Consider the following 16,566-nt stretch of genomic DNA (forward strand, 5'->3'; position numbering starts at 1 on the left):
GTGACACACCCCCAGGGCCTTTCCATGAGTGGAACAGGTTGAGTAACTGGCTCCTGCCTGTGAATGACTAAATCCTTTCTATCTAAATATGTCTTCAGCTTCAATGAAACACGGTGGTGGAGACAGATTGGATGAAAATGCCCACCAATACGGTGTAACTGTCTGATGTGTTGATGGAGGAAAACAAGACTCTGATGTGCAATAGTTTGTGCAAATTTGGTCATGTTAATTGCTGTCTGTCTTCAGAGAGACAGAGCTGGAAATGGAGGAGATGCAAGGGTGTGGGGGAAAGAGTAAGGAAAGGAGGAGAGTTTAGGTGGGGAACCTGTGGTTTGTATAGAAACTGAGGAAGAATGGGACAGAAACCAGAGTTAAAGTTTAGCTAGGAAAAATAAACTAGTGGAGTTTCAAGTGGCTTTTGAAAAGTTGCTGCAAATACAGAAGCTGTGTGGAAAAGTCCTGAAAACAAGTGGCTTAAAAGCAGAAACAGTTGAATTCAGCTACTGCACACTGATAGATGTCCAGTCATAATTTATAAATCAGTAAATTATTTTTTGAAATGTTCCTTTTAGAAATGAACAAGGATGTGGAGAGCTCGTTAAATATGGGGAGTGCTTAGGAAGGAAGGGAGGTAATCAGTTCTGTAGTTTCTCCATCATACTCATTGATGTATGCTGATGTTGAGGCAGCACGCATTAGTAATGACCTTTTCCACGTGCAGACAGTACAGCAAGATCTTTCCCTAGTGTACCTTCTAGAGGAGAACAGCAAGAGAGAGAACTCTATATCCATCTATATTGCTATGATCTGCCCCGTGCAGTGGGATCCCTCTTCCTGCTCTCTGTTTGCTGACCAGCGTCCCACTTGATTCCCTTCCTGAGGAGCAAAAGACGGGACCATTTGAAAGCACCTACATTGTCTAATAAATGAGGGATAATGAAATTGCACAACCAACACATTTTTGTTTAAAACATTAATCTTTTCAATCGTACAACTCCCTGTCAAGTAAAGCTTGCTGTGGCTGGTGTTCTACTGTCAGAGCTGCTGCTTCATTGGAGAAATCTTGCTGTAGGATATCTTTGTGGATGGCTGAAGACTTTCGGACTGAAGCCTGAAGTGTTCTCAAGACAGGTTGGCAGTTGGAGACTGTGGGTAATGCAAATGTAATTTGAAGCCTTGCACATGTGCAGAATGGCAAAAGCATTTGCGTTTTCCAAAATCTGTTCACTTTTAATGGATGAGAATATTATTCTTGACTCGTTTTGAAAGATGAGACCCATGATGCCTGCTTCTTACCATATATTTTTAGAACATTTTTGTCTCAGTATTTCAGACTGTTATTTAAATTTTACAAGTTTTTAAAAAGGTATTTTTAAAATTGGTGAGTATCTGTGCATGTCAAGAGCTTACAATGTAACATTTTAAATAATTCTTGGCACCTGTTCCTCTCCTTGTGAAGATGAGTAGTGTTTGACTCTAGTAACGATGGCAGAATTCAAGGTTTGTGCATTAAGCTGTGGTTTAGTTCTAGTATTGCAGTTATCAGTTTGCAGTGTGGAATCCCTTCCCTTTTCATTTATTACTGTTGGAAAAGCGGAGGCTCCCAAGAGCTTTCCTGGCAGGCATTGCAATGAATGTACAACAAAAGGCATAAGTAATGACACACGTGTGATACTAAATTATGTAGTAATTATGAAATTGAGCTGTTGGTGATGGGAACTGGCCAAAGCACACCTCCCCTTCCAGTGGATGGCATTTCCCTGGATCCTAAGTGCAATTAATATTTTGAATCTTTTGAATGGACGTAAGTTTGGTTTCCTCTTGTCGTGGTTGTATTAGCTATAGAAACCATGGAGATTCCAGTGTTCCCTTAACCTAAAGGGAATAAATTCTTCATATGTAGCATTTCATATTGTTTCCATTTCCTTTGTAGGACGGAAGAAATGCCTGCAGCTCAGCAACCTGCAAAGCCACAGACACAAGCCAACGGAACCGGTAATCTTGATCAGTTCTCTACTAGCAATTTAATTCAGTCAGATTTTTTTCACTGCTTTCTTTTGATCCTTAGAAGATCAAACCTTGCTGAAAAGCTTGCTGGATCCTTAAGCAGGGTTTCTGAAGAAGCCAAATATGAAAGACCATCTGAGCAGCTTCACACCTCTCTGTGCATGATTCTGCATTTACTTTTTGTAGTTGACTTTGCACACCTGAGTGAGGAATTTATTGTGTATTGTAAAGCCTTTAGGAACGTAATGAAACCTGTTGCCTGATTTTATCATTCTTGCATGCCTTGCTGATCCTTGACTTACCAGAAAACAGGTGTAATACATAGAAAAGGTGTTCTGTTTTGTTCTCATCTGCAAAAGCTCTTTCATGCCATTAACCATATTACTTCTTCCTTTTTCTAGAAGGAATAAGCTTAAGGGTTACTCATTTTTTTGGACACCTACACTGTCATCTACATTTCTCAAGCTGCTGCTTATTATTAATTCAATAATATAGTGATTTCTGAAGGAACTAAGGCAACAGGCAGATTCTCACTCTTTCAGTACACTCAAGCTTTCCTCTCCACACCTCTTGATTGAGACTTAGGCTTTTAAATCTGTGAATTAAATTTGAAGTTACTCCTCCTGTGCTCCCATAATGTCAATACTTTGTTATGTGAACTACAACCTGTCATTTTTTCTGCCTTGTGCACTCAAAATTTCTTTCTCAGTACTTTCTAAAGTATTAGCATGTGGGAAGCTACCTCATAGATTTTTATTTGCAAATGGAAGTGGTGTCTCAGCTGTAAAACATCACTAAATTTCTTGTTTTTCTAGATATCAACTGCCATTCATTAATAAATAGTTTGATTCTGTTTTCTGAACGCCAGTTGCTTTTTGTCACATGCTTAAAAGCATCATTTTGGCTGTTGTATTAATATTTCATGCCTCTATTTAATTATATCTTAATTTTATGGAGTTCTGTACTAAGTTTGGTTCTGGAACAGTTGTGACCAATGTCCTCATCGTGACACTGCTGTACTGACCTACCTTTCCAAAGAATAGTCTGTCTGTTCCTTCTACACAGTGTTTTTCTGAGTTACAGCTGAAGGAAAAGGTGATTGTTTTGTTCTCACCTGTGCTGCCTTAAGGCTTTTACTGTTATATTGTTTCCATATACCCATGTATTTATGTTTTATATTTCCGCTGAAACTGACATAAAGCAAGTGTGCATCGCTTCAGTACTTTGCCATTTAAGACTTTCCAGGCAGTATTATGACTATGTATTCCATATATAGAAAGTGGCATGTACAGCATAGTTTCTGTAGCCTGGCTTTAGAAAAAAGAAAGTGCACATTATATATATACACGCATGCGCACACACTCTTTGCAGCCTATAAATGGTTGGAAAGTGGTAGTAAAAATGCCTCTTGCAGAATCTTGCTGAAGTTTCCACCTCCCTTTCCTGTCAAATGCATGTGACTGCGAGGTGGTTTTCCTGCTCAGGAGTGCTTTACTTTACACTTGATTTTCTCCAGGTGGACCCTTCAGCACAATGGGAGCGTTGAGATTTATGTCAGTCTTTTGTTTACAGGAACCTCTTAACCGGAAAATGTTTTTACAGTGTTTGCTAAAAATTCTCGTTTGTTAGGATGTTTAAGTAATCTCTGTACTTCTGTAATAAGATGCTTCCATGTGCTGTATGTAGCACAAAGCACAAGTCATCTTTAGTCTTATTTTACCAGCTTAGTGCAGTCAGGGTTTCTGTGCAATGGCAGCAGTAAATTGCATAGTGAGTTTCCATGAAGAGCGTTGGTGAAGGATGGGAAAACTGTACCAGCCTGCTTCCCAACAAAGCACGGCGTGTGGGAACAGGGGCAGACTTTGGCTGAAGATGTCTTCTGGTATTATCCTGATACTTAGTGTTTGGGGGTTTGGTTGTGTTTTTTTTTTCTTTTTTAATAGATAAGCGTAGTCACACAGTCTGTTCAAGACTCCAGAAGTGGTTTTGTGACAAATTTGGGGAGTATGTTGAGGACTTCAGATTTCAGCCAGAGGAAAATACAGTGGAAACAGAAGAGCCACTTAGTGCTAGAAGGTAAATCTCTAATGTGATTGTGAAAAATTGTTGGCTTCTTTACGAGTTGCTTTTTTCCTTTTTTTTTTTTTTTTTTTTACAACCTTTTACATAGTTTGGCAAGTGTTTGCGTAACAAGTAATACAACTGAAAATACAGAACCATCTAAAAACATTTGGGAATGCTTTGGCCAAAACATGAAATTTGAAGTCTATCTGCTGTCTGAGGTAGAATAAGAGTTGTATTATTAACCAGGTTCTGTGGTATATGCCTCTCAAAAACTGTGGACAAAATCTTAGTTAGGCTGGAGAGCTTTTACGTTTCAGTTTTTGGTCTGATGCAAGGTAGACTTTATTAGTTACTAGAAACACATTTCATTACAGCCAAGAATGAAGCCTCTAATTTATAACTGTGAGCTGTATTTCAGGGACCAAATGTACACAACTGTGCACTACTTGCCTATGTAACAAGTTGTTTTTATCCATTATTTTTCAGGTTGACTGAAAATATGAGAAGATTAAGTAAGTACTTAGCAGTATTTTATTTTGTGGAAATAAAAGTAGCTCTTAGTAACTCTATTAGGAGATTTGCTGAAATTTAAAATACAGTGTTTTGAAATGTTTCTGCCAGTTCCTAAGCAGAAATTATTCTGAAATCCTGAATTAGTGTTCAAAGTAGCTTAGAGGAGCAATGGTAGAAGCTTGCCTTTAGTCTTGAATTACATAGGGTATCTCTGAACTAAAAATGTAATGTTAATTAAACATGTGTCGTGGTTTAGGCCAATCCGGCAACTAAACTCCACACAGCCACCCTCTCACTCCTTCTCCAGTAAAGTGGAGAGGAGAAAAATATAATAAAAGAACTGAGGGTTGAGACAAGAACAGAGAGGGAGCACCCACCAACCATGGTCCTGGGCAAAACACTCAGTTTCTTAAAGCAAAACAATTTATTAGCAGTTACTTAAAAAGGACAAAGGGAAACAAAACCAGTTACTTGAGAGGATAAAAAGAAACGAAGCCAGATCTTAAAACCAACACCTTCCCCCTCCCCGCCCCCCCTTTCCTTTTCTTCCCGGCTCTACCTCCTCCCCCCAGCAGCGCAGGGGGACAGGGAATGAGGGAGTGCAGGTCCGTTCATCCCATGCTGTTACTGCCGCTCCTTTCTCAAAGGAGGAAAAGTCCTTACACCCTTTTCCCTTGCTCCAGTGGATCCCCTACTCATGAGGAAAATCCACAAACTTCTCCAGCATGAGTCCTACCCACAGGATGCAATCCTTCGCCATCGGATTGCTCTGGTGCGGGCTTTACCACAGTCTCAGATTCTTAGGGAGTTGTTGCCACTCGCTCCGGCGTGGGTCATCCCACGGACTCTAGATGCCTCTCTACCTTGTTGTGCCCATGCTTCACGACCGTCCTCAGTCTCAGGCATTTCCTCTCCACAGGCTGCTAGTGGGTCTCTGCTCCACCAAGACCATCCTGGTTGCAGGGGGGCCGCCTGCCGTCTTGCCACCAGCTGCAGGGGAAACTCAGCTCCGGCACACCTCCTCCCACTCCATCCTCACTGACCTGGTGTCTGTGTGGCCGTTTCTCTCAGATCTCAGTCCTTTCTAGGTGAACTCGGCCCAGTGGACACCCCAGGAGTGGGGCGCTCCCCGAGTTCCCCAAGCAGCTCCACCGCTGCCATCCTCAGCGGATGACACCGGCCCGGCATGGGCCACCGCTCGGCTGGGAGCCGGGGCAGTGCCTTCCTCCCCCTTTCTCCTCCTGGGCAAAGCACACCTTTCCGGTTCCTTTGTCCCAACGTAAATAGGGCAATTCGCACCAGACGATTGACTCAAACCCCGAGGGGGATGGGAGTCCGATCTGGTGGCCAGCTACTGCCACCAGAACTGCACCGCCCCCCCTCCCCCCAATCAAACCATCACAACGTGGAATGAATGAAAACAGGTTATTTGTCCAATGGCAAAAGTAACTGTGTTCATACACTTACGCCTGAGCTGCTTGTAGTTCGCTTGCTGGTCTATTAACTTATACTTTCAAAGAGAGAGGGGTTGGGCAATGCACACTCTGAGTGTGTCTTGCGTTTGTTTCTCTTGAACAGCTGATAAATTGTTTTGGAAGGTGCAGGATGGAAGATGGCAGATTAAACAAAGTAGTTAAGTCTTCCAAAAGTTGTTTGCAGCAAAGAATTGCTGGGAGAAAAAAAAAAAAAAAGGCAGATTTGTGCTCCAGATTGCTAAATTGTAGGGGAAAAGGTGAAGTTGAAATAAGGGTCCGTAACCTCCATGTAAGGTCAGTTTTGTTCTCCTTATTCTAATACTGGTGTTCATTCTAGTTTCATTTGGGAGAATACTTGTGACTTGGTGGACGTGCATTGCCTTCAGAATCGCTTTAAAAAAAACAGTATTAAACTTGAGCTTTGAGTGGTTCTTCACTTCCACGAGATGAGCTACAAGTTCTAGATCCCTGTTGTCCAAGGGTGCCTGACGATCACCCGGAGCTCTCAAGGGCCTATTGTCACCAGTGGTTTCCAGGTGTTGACCTTTCCTGCAGGTTTGGTGTAGGATTGTGGAGCAGAGCTGATGGAAGCACTGCTTGAGTCTGCGAACACTTCCAGTGCCTTGGGCATGCCCTTCCACTTACTTCATCTGCTGCTCTGGTTGTGCCACTGATGCTTAAGGAAATCTAGTCCTAGTTTTTAGGTTTTTAATGTTTTTTAGGGAGCTGAGGAAGAGCTCTGGCTGGCTGTGTGCATCTGTGTGTGGGAGCGATGCCTCTTCTGGGACAGATTTGTCTCCTGGGCAGTGACTGTGAGAGCAAAAGTCTGCAGAGGTTTGAGACAAACTTCTTCAGACAGCGACGTCCTGTGTCTCTTGGCTGAGGAAGAGTAAGCAACGAAGTGCTACCAGTGGATAGACTCCTGCAGAAACGTAGCCAAGAGAGATCTATCCTGGTTTTAACCTAGCTTGGTCAAGCAGCAGTGAGGTGTTCCTCAGTGGCTTGGAATCCTGTCAGGCTGATGCACATTGTTTTACAGTGGGATGAACTCACCTGTGTGAAGGTCTTCCGAGTAGTATGAACAGGGCTCAGAACAGACTGCTGTCAGCAGCCGGAGTACCCTTGTAAAGGATATTGGTTTAGATTTTTTTTGGGGGGGAGTTGTTGTTTTCTTTTGTGTGTTTTTTTTTTTTTTTTTTGTGTCTATACTTAAAAGTTTAGGCATCATCTTTGTCTTGAGTAACACTTTAGCTTTTGGAAATGTGTTCCTTAACTAATCGTTCAGTTACATTGGTGGCTTTTATTTTTCTTGATTTGAATTAGCCTTTTTATCATGACATGTCTTGAATATTCCTATTAATTTTCTTATTTCTTTGCTTGTCGTTTACAAGTGATTTAACCACTGCCGGCTAATTCTAACAGTTGTGTTTTTTCTCCCCTTCTGTTTAGAGAGAGGTGCCAAACCTGTTACTAATTTTGTGAAGAATCTTTCTGCCTTATCAGACTGGTATTCTATCTACACTTCTGCTATTGCCTTTATTGTAAGTTATCTTATTCTTCCAGGAGTAGTAAGAACTTTTAAAACGTATTTGCTGAAATTCATTGAAACTGCCGTATCTGAGTAGGGCTTATGCTACAGTTTAAGTCAAAGCACATAGTGTAATTTCATTTAACACAAAGTACTGGTAGTTATCACTTCAATTATATTTCAGAGCCACTTAAATTGTGTATTCTGGGTTTACTGTGGCATAGTTCTGTAACTGTTAAAATAACTTATAATAATCTGAGCATTGTTCTCTCATTTCTTGTTTCCTGTTTCCCAGTCCAGTAATTTGATGGTTACTTCAGCCTCTGCAAAATCTCTTACTGTCTAGGGCTGAAGTGGCTATGTTTGATAAGAAGCTGCCATTCACCATCAGTGTTCTATGTCATTCGTTAGTGTCATGCTTACTGATGAGAGACAAAATACCGTGATATTTAATGTGCAAACATTGAGTCTGTGAGCTGAATTCCAACATTCCCATGCTATGTAAGGAGGTTCGCGTGCCACAAAGTGATGTAACTAGTGGAGTTTTGATTTGTTTTCCTTCTAATTGTTAGTTAAATTATTTAAGTTCTTTGGTCACAGTGTATATGAGATATTTTGATATCAAATGAATTACCGGTCGTTGTAGCTGAATGAACCTTTTTGGTGAAAACATCACGCACCTTTCCATTAAATGATCCCTCCCTGTTAGTTATAGGCCTTATTTAATGCTACTTTGCACAGCTGAAGGAATATCGAGGAGGAGACTTTCCACTCCCTGTTTCCTGTGTCTGTCCCTTCTCCTAATCTACTGATTTTTCTCTTGCCTCTCCTGACAAACTCATTCAGATAAAAGCTGAAAGAAGGAGCTTCAGCTGTTCAGAAGGCTCTGGGACTTCAGAGCCAGAGCGATGCTTCATTTTGGGGTTATAAGTAAAAAGCCTAACGTCACTCAGCAGGGAGGCTGTAGTCTCTGTATTTTCAGAAGCTGGAAAGGAAACAGAATACCTTTTGAGGCACTGTGTTTGTACTTGTTAGGTAAAATAAAACCTGTCGTCTTGCAATCTTTTTAAGCTTGATGAAAAATTGAGATTTAATTCACCTGAAATAATAGAGTGAGAGTTTATCCTGTTGCCCTGTATGGGGCTAATTGTTGTAACTCTTCTACTGTACCATTGCTTCAGCTGCCTGAGGTGAGGTTAAACTGTATCGTGGTCACACAGCAGATTCACAGACTTTAGGGTTTACTTTCCCTTCCCCTCTACCCCTTCATGTAATTGCAGTGTTGGAAATACTCTATGCTCTCTCTCAAGCAGCTGAGAACAGGTTAAGTGTCATCTCTGGAGATTTGGTTCAGTTTTAGTTTCAACTTTACATTCATGAATGCAGTGCTGTTGTTGGCTAAAATTTATTAGTGTTTGTGATCTCAATTGCATGATTCTGAACCCAACAGTACAGTGGGAAACGGTATTTCATGCAACTCACTGCTGTACTCCAGTTTGTAATACACATCTCTCTTTTTTCTTTTTTTTTCTTTTTTTTTTTTCTTTCTTAATCTGCAGATTTACATGAATGCTGTATGGCATGGCTGGGCCATTCCTATGTTCTTATTTTTAGCAATTTTGAGGTTGTCCCTAAATTACCTCATAGCCAGGTATTTACTTAAATACTAGATTATTCTCTTGTAGCACGTTGCTTGAAAGATGCTTTTTTTATCCTTGCATTGATTTGTGAACTGTTACCTTTTCTAACATTGTGATTTAAGTCTAACAAAGTGAAATTTGAACTCTAATATCCTTAATTTCATTGCTCAATTTCTATAATTTTTGACTATTCTAAGGAATTATCTTCATGTCCTGTGACTTAGGTCGTCATAAATAATGCTGCATGCTCTCAGACAAACCCCTCAGCACGCTGAAATTCTAAAATAAAATTCCGCAACATTCAGAGTCATTGGAGAATGTCACCTTAAATATTGAAGCTGCTGCTTTTCCTTGAAGAGAATTTTCACCTAGGCCTAAAACTGCAGTTTTGCCTTTTTCAGTATTTTCACTTTATCCAAAGTATCTTCCATTTGTAAATTCAGTCTCTATTAAAAATTAAGACTTTTTTTTTTAATGTACGTTTTCTTTCTGTACTGAGAGGGTCTTTTTAAAATGCTATTTTAGGCTGATGGTGTTTTCCTGCTTAAAATGATGGAGAGGACCTTAATGTGCATATTTTCTGACTTCTTAATTGGTACTTACTGTCTAACACTTTATTCTCTGAAAACCACTGGTAGAAAATAGGCAACTGAATAAGTTGATGTGATCTTGTTCACATAAAAAAAAAAAAAGAAAAAATTCTTAATTATTTACTCTGTGCACACAGTTTACTTTTTTTTTTTAAAAACTCACAAGCAGTGATTCTATCTAGTATCTACCTAGCCAATTCTTTTTTTTTTTTTTTAAACGTATATACTTTTGAAGCTGTCTGTGGTTGGCCACTTGTACTTTTTTTATGTTTGGGTTCTTCATTGATTTGGGGATTATTTTACTATCTTTTTAAGCCATAAGTGCTCATTGCAGAAAACTGCTTTTTAACCTCTTACAAATAATCCATGTTGGCAGGTGGAGAAGAAGTGCTTGCTCTCTTTAACTATTTCCGTAACTTCTAGGGGTTGGAGAATACAGTGGAGCATTGTGCCTGAAGTTTCTGAACCCATGGTAGGTCTTTGATCAGCTTGTCCTGTATGCCTGCATTAAAAGTTGCACCTTTAAAACCTTCTTCTGTGTTTATGTGGGTAGTTGTGAAAGGAAGGAAGAGTGAGGTGCAAACAAAGACACCACAGGGTTTTTTTCTTTCTTTTGCAATTTAGAAATCTTCACTAACAGCACTCTTAAGTTTGGGTATTTCACCCTAAAGTATTCCAAACCTGAACCACGTTTCTGGAATCAATGTTAATATGCCAGCCTGGGTCAAGTTAGATCCTGTGGGATCTTCAAGAAGCCTTGCAAGCCTTGCATTCTGTTTTCTTTAACGTTTTCAAATTAATGTTTGTCTACTCTGCTTTAAGCAGGAAGCATTTTAAGTGTTAATGTAAGGTGGAGCTCTTTGAATTTCAAGCCTTTTACTAAGACTTAGTAAGGCTTTGCTTCCAGGGTAATTTTGTTACTCTTAAGAAGCCAATAATCTATTTAAATAAATAAATTATGAAGTTCTGTATGTAAATCTTCTAAAAAAAAAAATGGTATTTCTGTGCTAGACCAGAAATGGGTCAGTTTAAGCATGTGGTCATAGACTGAAAGCCATGGTAACTGTGCTGCTCCAAAGCAGCCTCAGTCTTTAACAGCCTCATATTAGTATGTTTGCACATACCATGAAGGAAAAGAGAACTAAAGATAACTGGCAACAAAAGACATAAGCAATAGATCTGAAACAAGGGAGGAATTTATTTCTGTTTTCAGAAATTTAGAGACTGTTTGAAGTGAGAGGACTGTTGCCAAGAATGTTCAGGGGTCCCCTTGTCACAAGTTCTGTAAAATACCGGTTTTAGCTGAGCTGAAAATTAATGGATTGTCTCTTTCTTGCCCAAGGAACCCCCAAAAGAGGACCTGACCGTGTCTGAAAAGTTTCAGCTTGTTCTAGACGTGGCTCAGAAGGCGCAGGTACTGTGCTGCTCTCAGACCTCTCTGACTGCTTCCTTAGAAACAAGGAGGTTCATAGTCCAAGCGGTCAAAGGGCGTTGTTACGCGGCATGTGAAAACAAACACTCAGACAAGCAATGCTTTCCTTGCATAGGGATCTTTACCTAGGAGCAGTAGAGATCTCAGCAAGATTCTTGGAGCTTCTGAAATGCTACGGTGCTTCAGAGAACTGGTTGAGGTTCTCCAGTCACGGCTCTGAGCGAGGTCTGGAGGGGAACAGAAGGAGCTTCTAACAGTTTTTCCCCTAATATATGCATATGAGCTTCGGATAATGTAGATCAGGTGGAAAATCTTAACCAATGTACTGGAGTGTGGATCCATATTAGGTCTCCATAACAGGAGACCCTGTTCCTTCAAGATTTAGCTGAAGGCTACTGTCCGTTTAACTGTGTTAACTCAACAGTTTGTACAGCATCTCTGAAATAGCCTATTTTAAACAACACCACCCCCGCTGCCAGCCCTGAAATCTGCTTGTGTGGGAGAGGGTGAAGGAAGGTTTTCTCCCAGCTCCATCAGTTCGAGCTACCCTAGCAGCTGAGTGACACCACCATCCAGTTGAACTGCAGCCTTGTGCCATGTCCAACGATGTGCTGCTGCTGGAAGTAACGTACCTTTCTCTGGCCAGCTGTGTGCACTCGTATTCCTTCTACTGGTGGCGGTGCATATGTTTATATGGACACCTTTGGAAATTTATTGGGAAGGTGAAATTTACAGGTGCTGCAACAGGAAAGATTGGTCAGAGGAGATGACTGAATAACCCGCTTAGTCCTGAGCAGAAGTCAGTTTGCATCAATAGTTGTTGGAACTACATGGAATCTAGTAACTCGAAGGGTGTATTTGGGTGTATTTTAAAAACTCAGTAGTAGTGTGTTTCCAAAGAAGCTAACCGTACAACATTTGATGAACTCAGTAACCACTTCCTGACACTTCAGTGCTCAAAATGTGTGAAGAAACTTCCCTTTTTGTTACCTACTGACAGAAGCTCTTAACTCTTAGATCAACAGCTTAATTTAAAATTCTGCAGTGATGTAAACACTTTCCAGTCGTGACAGAGGGGTCAGATAGCTTCTTCACTTCTAACAATCAATCGCGAGTTACAGAACAAGGTGTTAAATGAGGTGGAAGTCGTCGAATGTTGCTATTCTGTTCTTTATTTTCTCAACTGTGAAGTGCATAAATGGCTAAAAGTAAGTTTAAAAAAAATGATGAATTGCTTATTACCAACAAAGTAAGATAACTGTTGGTTTCTATTATGTGGACAAAAAAGCAAAATAATGCAGGTTGGTTTTAATTCTCTTGCTTCTTATGCAGAACCTTTTTGGCAAGATGGCAGACATACTGGAAAAAATTAAAAAGTAAGTTAGCTGACATGAGTCTTTTTTTCCTCTTGAAACAAGACTTGACCAATATCTGGAACTCTAGTAATAAAATTTTGTTTCTTTTTTGTTTTCAGCTTGTTCATGTGGGTCCAGCCAGAAATAACACAGAAACTCTACGTTGCTCTATGGGCAGCTTTTATTGCATCCTGCTTTTTGCCCTACAGGATTATTGGGCTTGCAATGGGTAAACACAATGAATAATTGAGCTGTTACAGTCAAGACTTAACATGCTAAAACTTAACGTGATCCTTAGAGGGAGAATTTTAGAGTTTAAGAAAGAAAACTCTACATTAATAAATAACATGGTCTTTTAAAGTATTTTCATTGTGCTTGGCATCATTCATCATGTGCATTTCGAAAACGATCTCTGGATACATAATATAATAGAAAAAGACTGGATAATGCATTTGCTCCTTCTTGAAGAGGGAAAGTTTATGATGAGCTGTTAGCAGAGGTCTTCAGACAGTCAGCTATAAGGCTTCTGGGAAGCCCTATATTTTGGGTTTTTTTCACTCGTACATCCTTGCAAATTATATATGTGGGACCACATAGAAGGCACAAAGGTGACAGGGTTAGAAAAAACTGAAAAGGTTAATGGGATTACTTGTAAAACTTGGAGGATAGGCTGGATGAAATGAACAGATTACTGTGGGTGAAGTTGCAGAAATTGGGAAAAGAGAGTCCTTGCTACAGTGTGAGACTGTCTTTTCTCTAAGATATGAAGCCATGTCCTGTGAATCAAGAATTCTCTTTTTTTTTTTTTTTTTTGGTTGTTAAAGTAGTGATATAGTCAAATGAGTATTACTTTTAGTGGCAGTGAACTTCAAATTGTGTTGGCTTGAACATAAACGTAGGTTTGCTTGACATGGCTGTAAATTAGATGTGTGAAGAATTATTTTTTTACTTTGACTCTTAGAAAGAGATCTGAATTGCATTAATTAATGTTTTGAGAGAGTATTTCAGCCCCTTTTTAATCTGGCAGAATGCAAGGAAATAACTTGTATGAGATAAGAGGACATACTGCACTGGAAGACAGAGTTTAATGTAGTACATGAGAGCCCTCTGTTGCCATTTAAATTCTTGCAAGGAGCTGCAGAATTGAGTGCTCTGGCATGTTTTCTGTTTTGAAACTATATCATGTTTTCAGAATGTTTCTGGTAATAAGGAATGTATGTTTGAATTATTTTATTGTTCTTCTGCATAATAAGTGGTTTAAAAGAACCTGGGGATGATGAGGAAGGAATCTGGGCAGGGGAGGAAAAGAAAAATAGTTCTCTGTCTTTAGAAGAAGAATCAAAATATTAAAACCAAGAGAATGATTTAGCACTATGACCGAAGAGACAGAATTTGGTTTAATTCATGAACTTGTTAAAACATGATCAAAACAGTGATGTTCTTCATGCCCCTTCAGCACGCATACTGAAGTGACCTTTTTTTCAGGACTCTATGCTGGAATCAAGTTTTTCCTTATTGATTTTATCTTCAAACGATGCCCTAGACTAAGAGCTAAGTATGATACTCCTTATATCATCTGGACAAGTCTCCCAACAGATCCTCAGCTCAAAGAAAGATCTAATGCTACAGTGTCGAGACGGGTAAGGGTAATAAATCTTTTTGTCCCTCTGTTCTCAACATCTGAAAGTCAGATCCCTTTCTCCCTTTCCCTTCTCCCCAGTGACTAGAGCACATTCAAGGGAAGGTTAATTAAATCCTAACAGTCAATGTTAGTTCTATTTTTTATTATTTTCAAAATCCAAAGAGTTTTTAGATGGATTATGTTTCTTGTATGAAAGGAATCTGTTATCGAAGTGTGTATATGAATATATATACTAGAAATTGTATGTAGCTAAACACACAAAAATAGCACCATCCATATTCATATCAATTTCTGTAACATACATTCTATGTGATTTTATTGTCCAAATTTAGTCTTTTTGTATTCCCCTTCTCTGTTCTTAGACGTTCTTTTTCAGTGGAAATTCAGATACTTGTGTAGATTGAAGAACAGCTAGTTAAAAAAAAATAAATAAAAGCTTGACAATAATATGCAGCTTACTAAAGGGATAAGCATTAGCAGAGGTAATAAAGTAGTTTACAGATTTAGGCATTATGTCTTACAGTTATTTGTGTTAGGTGACTTTTTCACATAGTGGTGACAAATGGCTATTCTCCATGTTGGTACTCCAACAGTAAATTTTTCTTTTATTAATATCTCATAGTTTGTGCATCTCTGCAAACTGTTTTGGGGCCTGCCATGATAACTGAAAAGCAAGTCACGCTTTTCCATATCCCTGAATTTGTTGATGTTTATTAGTTTAAGAATAAAAATAATTGTAATAAAACTTCAGTCTAATCCCATTTTAGCATTGGCTTAAGGCCTCTTATCACAATATCTAATTGCGTTCATGGACTATCTGAGTTCTGTCAGAAGCTCCCTGAGTGAAACGTGCAGCACTTAGCAATAATGCAGCCTGGGTACACAACTGGAGAGCAAAAGCAATAAACACGTGAACCCTCAGTTTTTAACCTGTGAAAAAGGAGTAGTAGTGTGGGGTTTTGGGGGTGATGGAGCAGTTGTCGGTAAAATAACTACAGTGTCATCTGAGTATTTCAGAAGGAAATAGAAGAGAAAGCCTCTGACAGAAAGTGAGTCTTTTGCTCCTATTTGCCAAGGGACGAGAGAGGTGAATGAGCACTTGGACAGAGCCGTCCATAGCCTGCGTCTCTCTTGCTTGCAGAAGATGATCTTCAAAGTTTCTGTGCCTCTCGAACTTACAGGTTATCGTTCACATACTGTGATGGTTATGGCAGCTTCTTGCTGGACATCTCTAATCTGCCTTAGAGGTGGAAAGGTTCTGAGTTGCTGAACTTGAATCCATAAACTTAGAGAGTAATTCTCCCTTCTGGCTCTTCCTTATGGCTTAAGTTTTGATAAGTAGACTAGGGTTTTAGTACTGCTGTGTCTGACTTGATGAGCTTGACTTGTCTGCCTGGAAAGGATGTGCAGGACTGCATTATCTGCTTCCAAATGTCTTTGAAAACATTAAGTTGGTCTCAATAATTTTAGACAGACCTTCTTACCCCTTGAGAGATTTCTGGGAACCTCATAGTGTGAAAAATAGATTTTTGTACAAAAAAAGTAAAACCAAAATAGATTTTTTGGGGTTTTTTTCATAGAACAAAATCGATTTTTAATAGAAAAGGCAGAGTGCGAAAGCATGTCGTGCCAGCATACGTGCATTTGCTTTGGCTTCTTGTCATTAAACAGCGTACAAGACACCGTAAACCTAGACAAAATGCAATATTCATTGCCTGTACCCTCAATGGCCCCGTGTCCTTAGAGAACAATCCTGACAAGGGTATCTGATGGGTAAAGGCTGTATGTCAAAAGCTGATGACAGATGAAGTGAAAAGGAATACCTCCAGGTATTCCTACCTCCCAGGTTGTTGGTGACATTTTTAGACAGTCAAGACTCTTCCAGCATTACAAATCCAATCACTTCCAGTTAGATTTAAGTCTTATCAAAATTGGATGCAATGCTTTTCTTTTAGTAATGGACCATAGGTTGTCTCAAGCCTGCGTGGTTATGGATAAATTAGCTGCTTCTTTTAAGGGTAGAGGAAACATTTGCCTGGTTTAAGAGGGACTAGAAGTAAGGGCAGAACTTTCTTGCATCTTGAGTTGCTGTGTGGGATGTTGTACTGAAGTTTAAAGACTTTTTTTTCCATCTCTTTACATAAACAGGTAGGTAGGAGGTAGTGTAGCAGAAAGCAGGAATAATCCTCGTTTCAGTGCAAAAACCATTAGATCTCTTGCCCTGACCTTTTGTATGTTTTGGGCCATGGAGCTTCACCTGCTTACGTGCATATGGAGCCAAATAACTTGTCCAAGAAAGACTTCCAAAAATTCATCTAAT

The 16,566-nt window shown here is 39.6% G+C and overlaps 1 protein-coding gene across 4 annotated transcripts in view; it reads left to right on the plus strand.

Annotated features, from left to right (window-relative positions):
• GRAMD4 (GRAM domain containing 4) overlaps positions 1 to 16,566 on the plus strand; it is a 55,388-nt gene that overhangs the window by 32,542 nt on the left and 6,280 nt on the right. For 3 of the 4 annotated variants that reach the window (XM_086610283.1, XM_086610285.1, XM_086610281.1), the window contains exons 4-13: positions 1,934 to 1,995; positions 3,951 to 4,083; positions 4,558 to 4,583; positions 7,509 to 7,600; positions 9,147 to 9,238; positions 10,241 to 10,289; positions 11,160 to 11,231; positions 12,582 to 12,625; positions 12,724 to 12,833; positions 14,090 to 14,244. In XM_086610283.1, coding sequence (XP_086466409.1) covers positions 1,934 to 1,995; positions 3,951 to 4,083; positions 4,558 to 4,583; positions 7,509 to 7,600; positions 9,147 to 9,238; positions 10,241 to 10,289; positions 11,160 to 11,231; positions 12,582 to 12,625; positions 12,724 to 12,833; positions 14,090 to 14,244 — 835 coding nt within the window. Of the gene's footprint in view, positions 1 to 1,933; positions 2,002 to 3,947; positions 4,084 to 4,557; positions 4,584 to 7,508; positions 7,601 to 9,146; positions 9,239 to 10,240; positions 10,290 to 11,159; positions 11,232 to 12,581; positions 12,626 to 12,723; positions 12,834 to 14,089; positions 14,245 to 16,566 lie in introns of all 4 variants that reach the window. The other variant, XM_086610284.1, reaches the window with a different exon arrangement.

Source organism: Tauraco erythrolophus, chromosome 4 (genome assembly GCF_009769465.1).
Source record: "Tauraco erythrolophus isolate bTauEry1 chromosome 4, bTauEry1.pri, whole genome shotgun sequence".
Classification (NCBI taxonomy): Eukaryota; Metazoa; Chordata; class Aves; order Musophagiformes; family Musophagidae; genus Tauraco; species Tauraco erythrolophus.